The sequence below is a fragment of the Coenobita brevimanus genome, chromosome 62, assembly GCF_032717465.1.
Source record: "Coenobita brevimanus isolate Jiangsu-jjx chromosome 62, ASM3271746v2, whole genome shotgun sequence".
Classification (NCBI taxonomy): Eukaryota; Metazoa; Arthropoda; class Malacostraca; order Decapoda; family Coenobitidae; genus Coenobita; species Coenobita brevimanus.
The window spans coordinates 6,934,234-6,947,756 of record NC_137015.1 but is presented as its reverse complement, the minus strand read 5'-3'; the positions used below and the strand labels follow the sequence as shown (position 1 = coordinate 6,947,756).

Genomic DNA, 13,523 nt, shown 5'->3' with positions numbered 1-13,523 from the left:
AGAGAAGAGGAGAGAGGTGAGATAGGAGAGAAGGATGGAGGAAGTATAGAAGAAGGAGGGGAGAGAGAGGGGGGGGAGTCTGGGGAAGAAAAAAATGGAAGGAGAAAGTAAGTAAGGGCACGTGCGAGGGAAAGAAAAACGAGAGAGAGAGAGAGTGAGAGAGGTAAATTTGTATGCACGGTAAGTCATATGACGTATTCAGGGGGAGGAAGGTGCTGTGTGTGTGTGTGTGTGTGTGTGTGAGAGAGAGAGAGAGAGAGAGAGAGAGAGAGAGAGAGACCTGTATTTGACAGTGTAATACTTCTGCCTTTGTGTGTTGTATGTCTATAAAACTATATTATGTATGTTTTGTGTGTGTGTAGTGTTTGTGTGTGTGTGTGTGTGTGTGTGTGAGCATTTTTTAAAGAACACCATGGATATGTATATAATAAACACTTCATTTGGGTGTGTAGACGTATGTGCATCAAAGGTATGTGTGCGTCTGTGTGTGTGCATGTATGTGGGAGGTATGTATGATTGTGTGCGTGTTTGTGTGTATCAAAGGTGTGTGTGCGTGTGATTGTGTGTGTGTGTGTGTGTGTGTGTGTGTGTGTGTGTGTGTGTGTGTGTGTGTGTGTGTGTGTGTGTGTGAGGATGCAAGAATGTCATTATGGTCTCTTGTGGCACTCCTCATTATGTGCCAGGATGCCATTAGTGTGGCCCTCTGATGTTCACTCGTGTGTGTGTGTGTTTGTGTGTGTGTGTGAAAGAGAGAGAGAGAGAAAGGGGGGGGATCGATCATGGTGTCTGGTTATGGTGGTGACTGATGGTTCTGTGTGTGTGTGTGTGTGTGTGTGTGTGTGTGTGAGAGAGAGAGAGGGGGGGGGGTTCGATCGTGGTTTCTGGTTATGGTGCTGACTGATGGTTCTGTGTGTGTGTGTGTGTGTGTGTGTGTGTGTGTGTGTGTGTGTGTGTGAGAGAGAGAGAGAGAGAGAAAGTGAGAGGGGGGGAGGGGGGAGATGTGGGATGTGTCAGTGCGTGTGTTGAATAGCATTAAGCATCAGTGGCGTTTAGGCTGCACTTTGTTTTCAGGACACTAGAAATACTGGTAATTGAGAGTTTTTAATTATTCCTTTTGTTATATACAGTTGAGCTTAATTCACAGATAAGTAAAACAGAGAGATTTGCAGGCTTCCCATGATAGGCCTTTCAGAGCACCAATATACTGCCAAGTGTCATCGTGGCAGGAGGAGGCAGAGGCACAAAGGACAAACCGCCTAATCTTTATATAACCCAATCTCGAAGCCTTACCGGTCATTCAGTATGGTACACCATTCCCGGCATTATGTGCGTGTGTACGATAATTTGTAGTGTTATTATTATTATTATTATTATTATTATTATTATTATTATTATTATTAAAAGGGCACAAGTACTGGTATATTTATCTTTTGCATACGAACTGCATGAATCTCTTTTGTGTATTGTCGTCATGAACCAGCTCATCTCCGGACATCAGACAGGTAGCACAAACATTTCGCTTTAATATCCCCCTCCTGTTACACTCCTCGTCGCAATCACTGCATGCATTGCCGGCGGGAAAAATGAATAGGGGAGCTGGCGTCATTTATATTGTCGTTCCATTAGTGTGTGTGATTTATGGAGTGGTGCGTGTCAGCGGGGGAGTGGTGGATGTGTTGCTGCTGCTCGCTGGTGTTGCTGATGTTCATGCTGCTTTCATGATTTGTGATGTTGTAGTGTGGTGTTGTGATGTGTGTTGAGATTGTTGTATGTCGTGGTTGGGGGTGAAGGATGTGCTGCTCCTTCTCGCTTGTGTTGCTGATGCTGATGCCGCTTTGTGATGTTGTGATGTGTGTTGAGATGTTTGTATGTAATGGTTGTGTTGTATCTTGTTCCCTAGGTGTATTATGTGTTAAGAAGGTGTCGTGTTAAGAAAATTGTGTGTTGTAGTGACGGTTGTATTGTGTGTTGCATGGTTGTGGTGGTGATTGTTTTAATGTTGAGAGCTTTGTTGAAGAGTTGTGCTGTGAGTAATGTGTTGTGTACAGGTTTGTGGTATTGTATTCAATGTGTTGCAGAGGTGTGGTGTTGAGTGTGGAGGTTTGTTTTGAAGTTAAGCGTTGTTCATTTGTGCTGTATGCTTTGTGCTGAAATAATGGAGGAGTGTTGCAATATGTGTTACAGAAATAGAAGTTAAGAGGCTTCGTTTTGTGTGTGTGTGTGTGTGTGTGTGTGCGCGTGCGTGCGTGCGTGCGTGCGTGCGTCAAAACTATAAATTACGAGGCTTTGTCGTGTTTGCAATTGCACTGTTAGAAGATACTTTGTGGAGCGCAGTTAAGTGGCTCGTGGAGAGTTGTGGCAGAGTTCATGCATAGTTGACTAAGTGGGTTGCAGGCTTTTAGAGTGTGACCTGGCCATTATTAAACCCTTCTCTGTGATGACGTTTTGTGTGTGTGTGTGTGTGTGTGTGTGTGTGTGTGTGTGTGTGTGTGTGTGCATCCTAGCCTGAGATGATTTCAGTTCTATCCCCTTCACTAAGATGACGTTTTTTTTATTATTCAGTTTTATTCATTCACCTCCAGCTGTTGTACTTATCGTGTGGGAAATCCCTGAGTGAGAGGATTAATGAAGACTATGGCGACTTTAGATTGAAAAGTCTCTCACAACGTTATTTTATTTTCCATGGTACAAAGAGTCTGTTTTATACTGTAATGTTCAAAAAAGGTCTTAGTGAAGGGGTCAATGGATTGTTTTTCCCGTAGTCTCTCTACTTCAAATTGTCTCCCTTAAAGTACATGCGAACATTCTGGCGATAGCAAAAATGAAGGAATAAAATCTGTCACTGCTTTTTGTTGAGAGATTTTATATGGGAGAAATATATGTGTGTGTATTATAGTGTTTTTAAAAGGGATCTAGAATTGAGTACAGGATATGTGCCGTGATGGGTTGTTGTGATAGTTATGAAAAGAGTAGCACAGTATTGGGGCGTTGAAGCTAGTAAATAGTATAATGTTTGTGTTGCAGGTACCGTCCTTTCTTCACATCATTTTATTTTTTTTCAGCATTATTTTGTAGTACTGTAGAAAGAAGACTGGAATTGCTAAGAAAATTATTTATAGTTACAGTGTTAGTTATGCAAAATGTAACACAATGTAGGAATGCAATAAGAGTGACCGTTGTAATGTTTTGGAAGGTTTGAGGTAAACGTTGTATTGTTTGTGTTGCAGGTACCGTCCCGGCCGACGCTGCTGCCTGAGCTGGATGGCGGGGACATGACCAAGCTGTGCAACCACCGCAGGAAGCTGGCCATCGCCTTCACTCACCACCTACACAATAACGCCAAGAAAGGTACGTACACTTTATTTACTTGTTTAGCTAGTTATTTTATTTTTTAACGTATGCAGCCAGCTCTGGACATACCGTGCGTTTGGCTGGTCTGTTTGCTAAAGCCCAGCAGTCTTCCCCACACATTGAGATTATTGAGAAGCATCAGTGATATAAAACCGACTGTGCTGTAATATGCATGGACTTTCTCAGCCATGGCTGATGTGATGGTAGCGGTGGAGGATGGAGTGTTAGGGCTTGTCTGTGGGTCAGTGTGAAAGAATAGCGAGGACAACGAAACTCATAGTCTCGAACTCTTCACTGTTTCATCTGGCATCAGTCTTGCGGTCGTCTGTCCACAATGATACCACTTGACCACAGTTTCGTCTACCATGCCTAGTTAATCCGTTTTGCTTAACCCCACCCAACGCTGTCCTGCACGATTAGGCGTTCTCTGCCTTGATTTTTACTACCTCCGCAAGAACGCAAGAAACAATGTAAATAAGTTGTTTTATGGTGCCTAGTTAATGTATTTAAAGGTTCAGTCTGTCGTGTCCTTTGCGTAAAGTAATCGTCCACATCCTAGCATGCTCGCGTGGCACCTTTCCCTTGTTATAGATACTTTTTATTCGTCCATAACAACTCTTCTTTTTAGGGCTGTTTCTGCCTGGTACAATTTAACAGCATACAATAAAAATCATCAGTATTATAAATGGCACTGAGTAGAAAGCACCAATAAGCATGATGAGGTAATAGAACTATCATTAGACTGCCCAGCAAAATGTCCCCCTCTTTCGCCCATCAGTCAAGCCTCCGAGATGTATAAAAGATGAAAACTCCCTAACAGCATGAAACAGGAGTAACTACAAAGGCGACTGTCTCAGATCTGTTTTATAGTCTGCATAAGTCGTGCCTGGGAGAAGGGGTCTTTGTATAGAGTGTTTGAAAAGTCTTTGTGTGGCAAGAGACGGTGTGTGTGTGTGGCAGTGTGAGTTGTGACTCTGTGTGTGTGTGTGTGTGTGTGTGTGTGTGTGTGTGTGTGTGTGTGTGTGTGTGTAAGTATGTGTATGGTAGTATTTTTGTGAAGTTGGAGACTGTGTGGCGGTGAACTGTGACTTGTGGTGTGGTGGTGTATGATGTAGTATATGTGTGGTAGTGTCAGGTGTGCCAGATTAAGATGAGTGGGAGTTACGGGAGTGTGTTGTGAGGCAGACTAAGGTGTTCGTTAGATGTAGCAGTGTGAAGTGTGGCAGTATGAGATTGTGTTGGGTGTGTGACAGTGCGAGGTGCATCAGTGTGATATGTGGTGTGGTAGCATAAAGTGTGGCAGATGTGGTTGTTTGATTCGTGTGAGCAGTATGGCAGTGTGAGTTGTTTTTAGGCGTAGCTGTGTTGATTGTGGTAGTGTGAAATGTGCGTTTGTAGAGTATGCGAAGTGTGAGTGTGTTTTACGGCACAGTGACTTATCAACTCCTTGTACGTAAACGCACCTTTGAACAGGGTAATTGGAGATCATGCGTGCTTTGTAGTTGCCATTTTGCCAGTTGTGAATTATACCTAAGGCGACACTATGAAAGCACATTCGATTGTAAAAAAATGCACCGTATCTCATTAACCTTGGTCTGCGTGGCGTATAAAACATATTGCAGTCCCTTCACTATGAGACGTCCCTAAATGAAATGGAATCGTCTGTGTGGTGCAGGAAGAATGAAGTGCTTAACACCTTGTATCCGGTTGACGTCCATTTTAGTTTATTTTGCTGCTGCCAGACGATTTTATTCAACTTAGGAAAGGTCCGTCTTACTGGATGGGGTTATTCAAGATATATCTAACCCTTTTAGTTCGAAAAGTCTCCCCTAAGTTGAATAAAATCGTCCTCCCAAAAGGCGAGAATAAAGTGAAAAAAGCGTTACGGTTCATTGGGTTAATTGAGATTGTTTCCAACCCACTGCACTAACGAGAGGCCTCCCCAGACCTGAACAAAATCGTCTGACAGCACAAATGAATCAAAAAGTAAAGGTGGCAAGGATAAAAGTAAAAATGCTTATGGGTTCGTGGATATACATGAGACCCCTTCACTGCGGCTGGTCGTAGCTAAATAAAATCGTCTGGGGAGGCAAGAATATTACCAGAGACGCACCTCTTAACCCCCTTAACTACGACAGGTCCTCCTCCCCCCCAAAAAAAAAAATAATAATAAAATCGTCGGAGATCAAGCCCATCAATGCTAGATGTGTGCCCTGATCTTACTCACTTCACTCCGATGACTTTTTTTTTTTTTTTAAGAAATTTAATGTTGTTTCCCCCAGTTTTATTCAGTTTAGGGGAGACTTCGAATCAGGGATGTTAGGTAGCCTTTATTAGCCCCTTTGCAGTTAGGAATCCACATTAAGCGGTGCGAAAAATCGTCCGGTGATAGCAAGAATAGGCTTTAAAATACGTCACCGGATGCAGGGGGTTAATGAAATCGTCTGGGGAAGCGTGAATAGAAGGTAAAATCCGTCAGTGCAGTAGAGAGAGAGAGAGAGAGAGAGAGAGACCGTGCCAAGTCTCTCTGTCAGCTTTAGTCGTCTGGCGGAAAACCATCACTACCACCATCATCATCATCATCATCACCACCCCTCTTCCCACACTGTTACATACGGGGTGGGTAGGATCCAAGAATAGGAAATTGTGAAGCTGGGAGAGGCTTTTGTCATCATCATCATCATCATCATCATTATCAGTTCCATTCTTACTTATGAATAGGAAATTTGAAGCTGGGAGAGGCTTTTATCATCATCATCATCATCATCATCATCATCATCGTCAGTTCCATTCTCACTTATAAATAGGAAATTGTGAAACTGGGAGAGGCTTTTGTCATCATCATCATCATCACCATCATCATCATCATCATCACTTATAAATGAGGTTCTCATGATTCAGAAACGAAGCAAGTGAAAAAAAAAATATATATGACTCATTAGAGTTACCAGTGAAAATTAGCCACATCACCATCCAGTCATCAGTCAAGCCTTATCATCATCATCGTCATCATCATCATCATCATCCTGTCGCCACTATCTTGGGTGCGTAGGAATCATCATCATCATCATCATCATCATCATCATTATCATCATCCTGTTGTCACTAACTTGGGTTGGTAGGAATCAGAGGTTAAAAGTAAGATGAAAAATAAGAACTGACAGAGGTACAAGAAGTCAGCAGCAACATACCCATTGATCCCTTGGAGGTGGTTTGTGGTAGGGTGAATTATGTATGCGGCATCTGTTACCTGATATTATAGATAGTAAAGCATGAACGTCCCCCTCATCCTACAGTCCTAAAGCCGAAGCCGACAGGAAAAAGTGAGAAGGACCAGAGTGACACGGAAATTGTAAGGAAAAATGTATTCTTCAGTGACTTAATCTGCATGGGAAAGTTAACGTTAAAATTATATTGGTATTATGCTGTTGATGTTCATATGTTGTGTTGGTGGAAGAAAGTGAGTATATTAGTTGTAAGGCATAGATTATTTTTTATTTTTAGAACTATAATGAATTGTTCTAGTGAAAATTGCCACAGCTGGATTCACTGATCACTCAAGCCTTCAGATTTTACCAGGGAAAAAATAGATAAATATATTGAGGTACGGTTGCTAAGGAGGTGAGTGGAGTGTGCGTGGGAGGTGGTGGCCGGGTGGTTGAGGAAGTTAAGGTCTGGTGGAGCCGTGGGTGCGTGTGGAGAGTGTGTGGGGGGAAGACATTGAGTGTGGGAAGAGGAGGGTGGTGTGGGAACTTGCTGGATATTATAAAACAGTGGCATACCCTGACTACATAAGGTTTCTCTCTCTCTCTCTCTCTCTCGAACGGAATATAATCGTGTGGAATTGTCAAGAATAAATTATAAAAGACGTACTCAGATTGAAGGGGTTAAGGTCAGGTGGACACGTGGGCGGCTGTGGAGTCTGTCAAGAAGATGTGGAGTGTGGGAAGAAGGTGGTGGTGGTGTGGTGGTGGTGGTGTGGTGGTGGTGGTGTGGGAAGAAGGTGGTGGTGGTGTGGGAGGAAGGTGGTGGTAGTGTGGGAAGAGAGTCGTGATGTGGGAAGAAGGTGGTGGTGGTGTGGGAAGAAAGTGGTGGTGGTGGTGGGGGAAGAGAGTCGTGGGTGTGGGAGTGTGCTGGCGTAAAGGAACATTGACGTACTCTAACTATAGTCCACTCACATTAACTTGCCGGAGATTTTCGTCCTTCTGTATCTTGTAGCTCGGTGTCGGAATAAGGTAATACTGCGATTCAGCATCCATTCCATACCACTTCTTCGTGACAAGCACCATTATTCTAGTGTTAATTTCTTGGTATAGCTCAGCATACAAGGTGGAGAGTGGCAATTTTACGCCTAGTTAAAGCGAACAGGAACAGGGTATACTTCAACGCGGTGACGTCAATGTGTAGGATGTGCTTCTCACCTCCAGACGATTATATTCAACGCGGGAAAAGCCCTTCGTGTTCAAGGGGTTAAGGAAGGCTGTATGTAACCCCTCCAGTTCTGGAAGTATACTCTAAGCTGAATAGCATTAGTGGGGATAACCAGATCAAAATTAAAACTACGTCCTCTGCGTGAAGGGTTTATTCTCTCTAACAGGGATAGTATGCTGTCACCCCTGTCTGTTTGTTTATTAGTTTGTTTGTCTGTTAGCAGGACTACTCAAAAACTAAACGAGAGATTTTGATAAAATTTGGTGGGTAGATAGCCCTTGTCCCAGCGAATTATCGATTAACTTTTGGGACCGATCCGGATCGTAAAGATTCTGGATCCGGAAAACACTTTTTGCGGAACCCTAATCTATGACGAGAAAACCTAACCCCATCATGAAGAGAGGTTTGGAAATTACGTTGCCCTTGTCGGAGAGATGCGCTCCAGTGAGTGCCCCTCTAGTTTCAATTTTGTGCCGAAGATGAGATTGAGGGATGGAATGGAGAGGTATATAAGAGAAGGCAGTGTGAGTTGGAGAGAGGACAGCCTGTTGGCGGGGGGCAGGGTTACATTGAGACGATTCGTTTTTGACCACTTCACAAAGAAATAAGGCATCTTGCTGTGGATAGATAGATATAGGGGTAGATGATAATAGACCGTGTGCCATAATTATTTCTGTAAGCTTAATAACTAGCCTTAAAAAAATTATTGTGACTTGGGAAGATCTTTAAATAGTGGAACAAGGGAAAGTGTGTGTAGGACTAGAGCGACAGTGAAGGATTTGTGTCAAGTGTTAGAGTTTGGTGAGATTGGGAAAGGTTGAGAGTGGAGGCGAAGGCTTTAAAGTGGCTGTGTTGGAGAGAGTGGAGAGTGAAGTGGAACGCTGAGAGAGAGAGAGAGAGAGAGAGAGAGAGAGAGAGAGAGAGAATGTGGTGTTAAAGGGAGGTGTGGCAGTGACAGTAAGTGGACGGTGTGAGTGTCGCAGAGTTTGGTGAGGTAAAAGTGTAGTGGTTTTGGTGTGAGGTAAGTGGAGGTAAAATTGAGTCTGATAGTGGCAAGTGAGGTTTGAGGAAGTGTGGAAGTCATTATATAGTACTGAAGTGTAGTTAGTGGTAGGGAAGTGGAGGTCCATGTATAGAGAAGTGTGGATGTGATCCGTGTTTAGTGGTGTTGGTGTGAAGGAAGTGGAGATAGTATAAGGAAAAGTGTAGTGATGTGTGTTACAGGTGTGAGGGATGTGGAAGTACCAGTATAAGTGTGGTTGTAAGTGTTGTAGTGTTGGTGGTGTGTGGGATGTGGAGATGAGGGATTAAAGAAAGTGAGAATAAAGTGTAGTTGTGCTAAGTGTTGTTGTGTTTGTGTGAAGGAAGTGGAGCACGGGTTTAAAAGAGGTGAGTTTGCTAGAAGTAATATTGTGTGCGAGAAGTGGGATTAGATTTTCATGGTGTGGTAAGTGTTGTAGTGATCTGATGTGAGGGAAGTAGGTGGAAGAAGAATTGTAGTGTTTCGAAGTGAGGGAAGTGACTGGAAGAAATTGCCTTAGGATTGGATGGGGTACGGGTGTTGTCTGCATATATACATCAGGTTGGAAGAAAACCTCTGCAGGAGCGGCCTTCCTTGCCAGAATTAATCCCCTCCCATGGTGACCAGCTGCGAATTGGGGAAGGGTGTACGGTGTGGAGTGAGAATGCTCGTGAAAGTGGAGGTGTTGCATTGGCTGTGTTTGTATATGTGATAAAGTCAGTTGAACCAAGTGGGTGTGAAAATACACAAGCATACGGAAGGTGTGCGTGAAAATACACAAGTATATGAAAGGAAACACTACCAGCTGCCACTTTATTTGTCCACCACGGCCAGGTTCGAACCCCACCACTTAAAGCACGCGCAGATCGGGAGACGAACACGCTACCGCTGGACCACTGTGGCTTAGCACATGCTGTACATTATTAATTTTCACACTTTTTACCTGCGAACCAAGCTTTACTATAGGGTCAAGTGAGGTTTTTGTTGTTGTTGTTGTTGTTGTTGTATCAGCTGCCACAGATTAGAAAACGAAAGAAAGGATAATTATTTAAAAAAAGTAAATGAAAAAGAAAAAAAAACCATAGGTTGTTGAGTCACGTTGAGGCCCAGCGAGTCATGACGTTGAGTTTAATTAGACACGTTGGCACTTGTGGTCCTGCAGTACTAATTAATATAGTTAAGAGCCTACCTGCACCCCTTCACCCTCCCCCCCACACATGCACCCCTTCACCCCCACCCCACACACATGCACCCCTTCACCCTCCCCCCCACACATGCACCTCTTCACCCCCCCCCCACACACATGCACCCATTCACCCTCACCCCACACATGCACCCCTTCACCCTCCCTCGACACCCAAGAGCCTACCTCCACCCCCTCCCCCAGCACACACACACACACACCTCATTAGCTCAGGGCTGAAAGTCACAAACGCATCTCTCTCTCTCTCTCTCTCTCTCTCTCTCTCTCTCTCTCTCTCTCTCTCTTATGAAGCCATCATTGTGGTTAGTAATTTTCACTCATCTGTTACCATAATTATCAACCTCATCTTTTTACTTTTACTCTTGCATTACCAGGTTTTTGCAGCTTTCTCTTCTGTACTTAGACCATCATCACACATGTTTGTTTTATCTTTTTACACAACCACCTTTACATATTTACATCACCTTTCTACCCAGTCATCATCATACGTAGGTTTGTCTTCACTCACAGAATCATCACAAGCATTAACATCACCCTTTCTCATCAGTCATCACATTCACATAGCCATAAACACTCACACTTAAAAGTATTCGTTATCACCCTTTCTTTCACACTGCCATCAAACATTCCCCTGATACTTTCACTCACGCTATCTTCACAAGCTTTCACATTGTCCTTTTACCGACACCAATATCACTCCAAGCATTGTCAACATGTCTCATACCCATTCATCATAAGTATTCAGTATCTCATTGTCTTTGGATTCACTGACGCTTCTCACTCGCTTGGTACAGTACGTCATTCCTTATCGCCGTCACACCTGGCTGCCTTGTCGTGATTGTATATATTCTTCTTCCCCCTCCCCTCTCCCTCTCCTCCATCCCTCCACCATTACTTGAGACAGACCCATCTTTTTACTTCGCTATCGTCATAGTCACACATCCATACAGACTTTCACATTATTAAAACTTCCAAAAACCCTGCGGGAAGTTTTATTATTCTTATTAACATTATTATTACTGTATTATCATTATTTGAAAATTGCAAAATTTCAAAGGCTATTTGCCCTAGAGCCTTCAAACTTAATCAACTTAGTCGGACAGTTGTCCTCTTTTGGCCGAATATGGTGGCAGTCCATCACCTGAATCTCTGGATATTATCCGGAACACAGAAAAGTAAGTCAGCCACGCTATTTCAAGAACGCTTAAGCTAGTAAGCTGAAATTTTATTGCAATATAGCCTCCAGGCGGACGCAGTGCGGTAAGGAGTATGGATTTCCAATTGGTTGATTACTTTTTAAGATCGCCTGGGGTAAAAAATCTGGGGCTTTTCGGAATATAGTGGGTGTCACCGAATTTTCCACGAAGGATTAAAGCTAGAGCAACCACACTTGGTGGACTTATAGACTGTTATCACCTAAGGTGAGATGAACACGATCAGCGACCTTGACCTCAAGGTTCCTTTGTGGCTTGGCTTCTAGTAGGCAATGGCTGTGGGAAGTTTTTCTGTATTAAAATTATTCCTTGACAGTTTACGGTGTCCTAGTTATTATTATTGTTATTATTATTATTATTATTATTTATTATTATTATTTATTATTATTATTTACATAGTGTAAATCAACTATCAGCATGGTCTGTTCACTAACATCATTATCAGAAAAATTCATAACATCACCACAAGTAGTCATATTAGTTGTGTATTTATTCATCATAAACGTAGTTCATTCACTTCAACATGGCGATGATTTTGGTTCTTTTGCGGGTTATTTCCTGTAGTCCAGTATCAGAATAAGACAATACTACGATCACGGATCCCATTCCCACAGCACTTCTTCGTGACTAGCGCAATTTCCCAGCATTAGTCTAGCATTACAGTGCAGGATTCAAGACAGATGGTAATTTTACGCCTATTTGAAGTGAATGGAGTACACTTAGATCGTCGTTTTTACTCACGATCCCCACTCTCGATGCACAGTCTGCCTTCCTCACACTCGCCTGTCACGTCTTGAGTGTGTATTCTCCCCGTCATTACCCAGAACCTTCACTCCCATGTTTTTACTCGGTCGTGATCATAAGTATACGCATCATCTTTTTACTGACGGTCGCTTCTTGTTTTCTCGATGCATCACACGTCTTCACCATTACACTTACCAGCTAAAATATTATTGTGTGTTTTATCCTCCTCTTTGGTGCCAGAGCGGGCGCCTTCACGTGGTGTTTCCGATATGATTATGTGGTGGATCTGTCGGGTTATACAGTCATCCCTTAGTTACCTCCCTTTACCCCGAAAGGAGGATGGTGGACTGCAAGAAAAAGGCAACTTCAGCCTGCAGCCCACCAGGTTCACGTCCAGATGAGGCTGGGGTTGCATCCACCAGTAGTACTCTTCCCCGTTAGTACAATCTTTCACCACTAAAAACATTCCTATTACCACATTAAACCGTCAGGAACAGGTACACCACCACCAGGTATTCACCTTTTTTGCTCAGCTGACATCACATGCATTCATGTATTCTGTCAGTCACCATCTTCACAACCATTCGCATCTTGTTACTCATCCATCACCATAATTGTCATACATACATACATCATCGAATCCTGTGTTGCCCCATGAAGAGCTTAGGAGTCCGAGGCTAGGCAGGTTGGTCCCTACATTTGAGATGAGAGTGACCAGCCTTACTCATCCCAGAGTGACATTACGTTAGCATTAAACGCCAACCACCCCATGGATATAAACCTGCACCGGCTCAATCCGGTTGGAGCGCATTAATTACCCACTAAACCACCAGACACCAAAGTCTGGTTATATGGTTACCACCCAGCGTAGTAACTGGTTTCCTGGTGTACAGGAAACCATTCGGCTTGTCACTCAGTGTAGATTCACCCGAAGACAGAAGGAAGAGGAAAGAAGAAAGAAAGAAGGACATAAGAGGAAGGAAGGAAGAGAGAAAAGAGCAGCCACCCGAGAATAGCACAATATCGAGTGAGTGGATGGTGAGCGTCCCTACCTCCAAAAGTTTCACACCCATTATTACACTCACCACCACCACCACCACCACCACCAAACCACTCCCACACCCCACCACGGTCTAATCATACACCACCACCACCACCACCACCTCACTTTATACTCGCCATGCACATACACAATTAGCATCTATTCTACCACCATTAGCACCTAAATGCTGACATTATATTCACCTTTCACTTCAGCAAGCCACTCCCGCCGCCACCATTACCACCAGCATCTCCACATCTTAGCTTATACCTTCCAGACACATACACCACGTTCAGCTACCAGATACTTACCTTATATTTACTAGTCATCCCAACAGAGCACTTAGCCTTCACCTCCAGCACAAGCCTACTCAGTCCTTCCCCCACGAGGCACTTTATTTCATCGGTGCCACACCACTCAGCCACTTCAACCATGCACTCCACAAAACTGCCTCGTCCCCATTCAACACGATACCCCTTCCACACCGTCCTCCTCTTTCACCTTGCCCACCACTAC

The 13,523-nt window shown here is 43.6% G+C and overlaps 1 protein-coding gene across 1 annotated transcript in view; it reads left to right on the top strand.

The window, feature by feature from the left end:
* LOC145404105 (uncharacterized) overlaps window positions 1-13,523 on the top strand; it is a gene marked incomplete at its 5' end in the record, with an annotated part of 234,108 nt that overhangs the window by 44,363 nt on the left and 176,222 nt on the right. Inside the window, one exon of the mRNA XM_080275717.1 lies at window positions 3,228-3,348. Within this exon, the coding sequence (XP_080131843.1) occupies window positions 3,228-3,348 (121 nt within the window). The remainder of the gene's footprint in view (window positions 1-3,227; window positions 3,349-13,523) is intronic.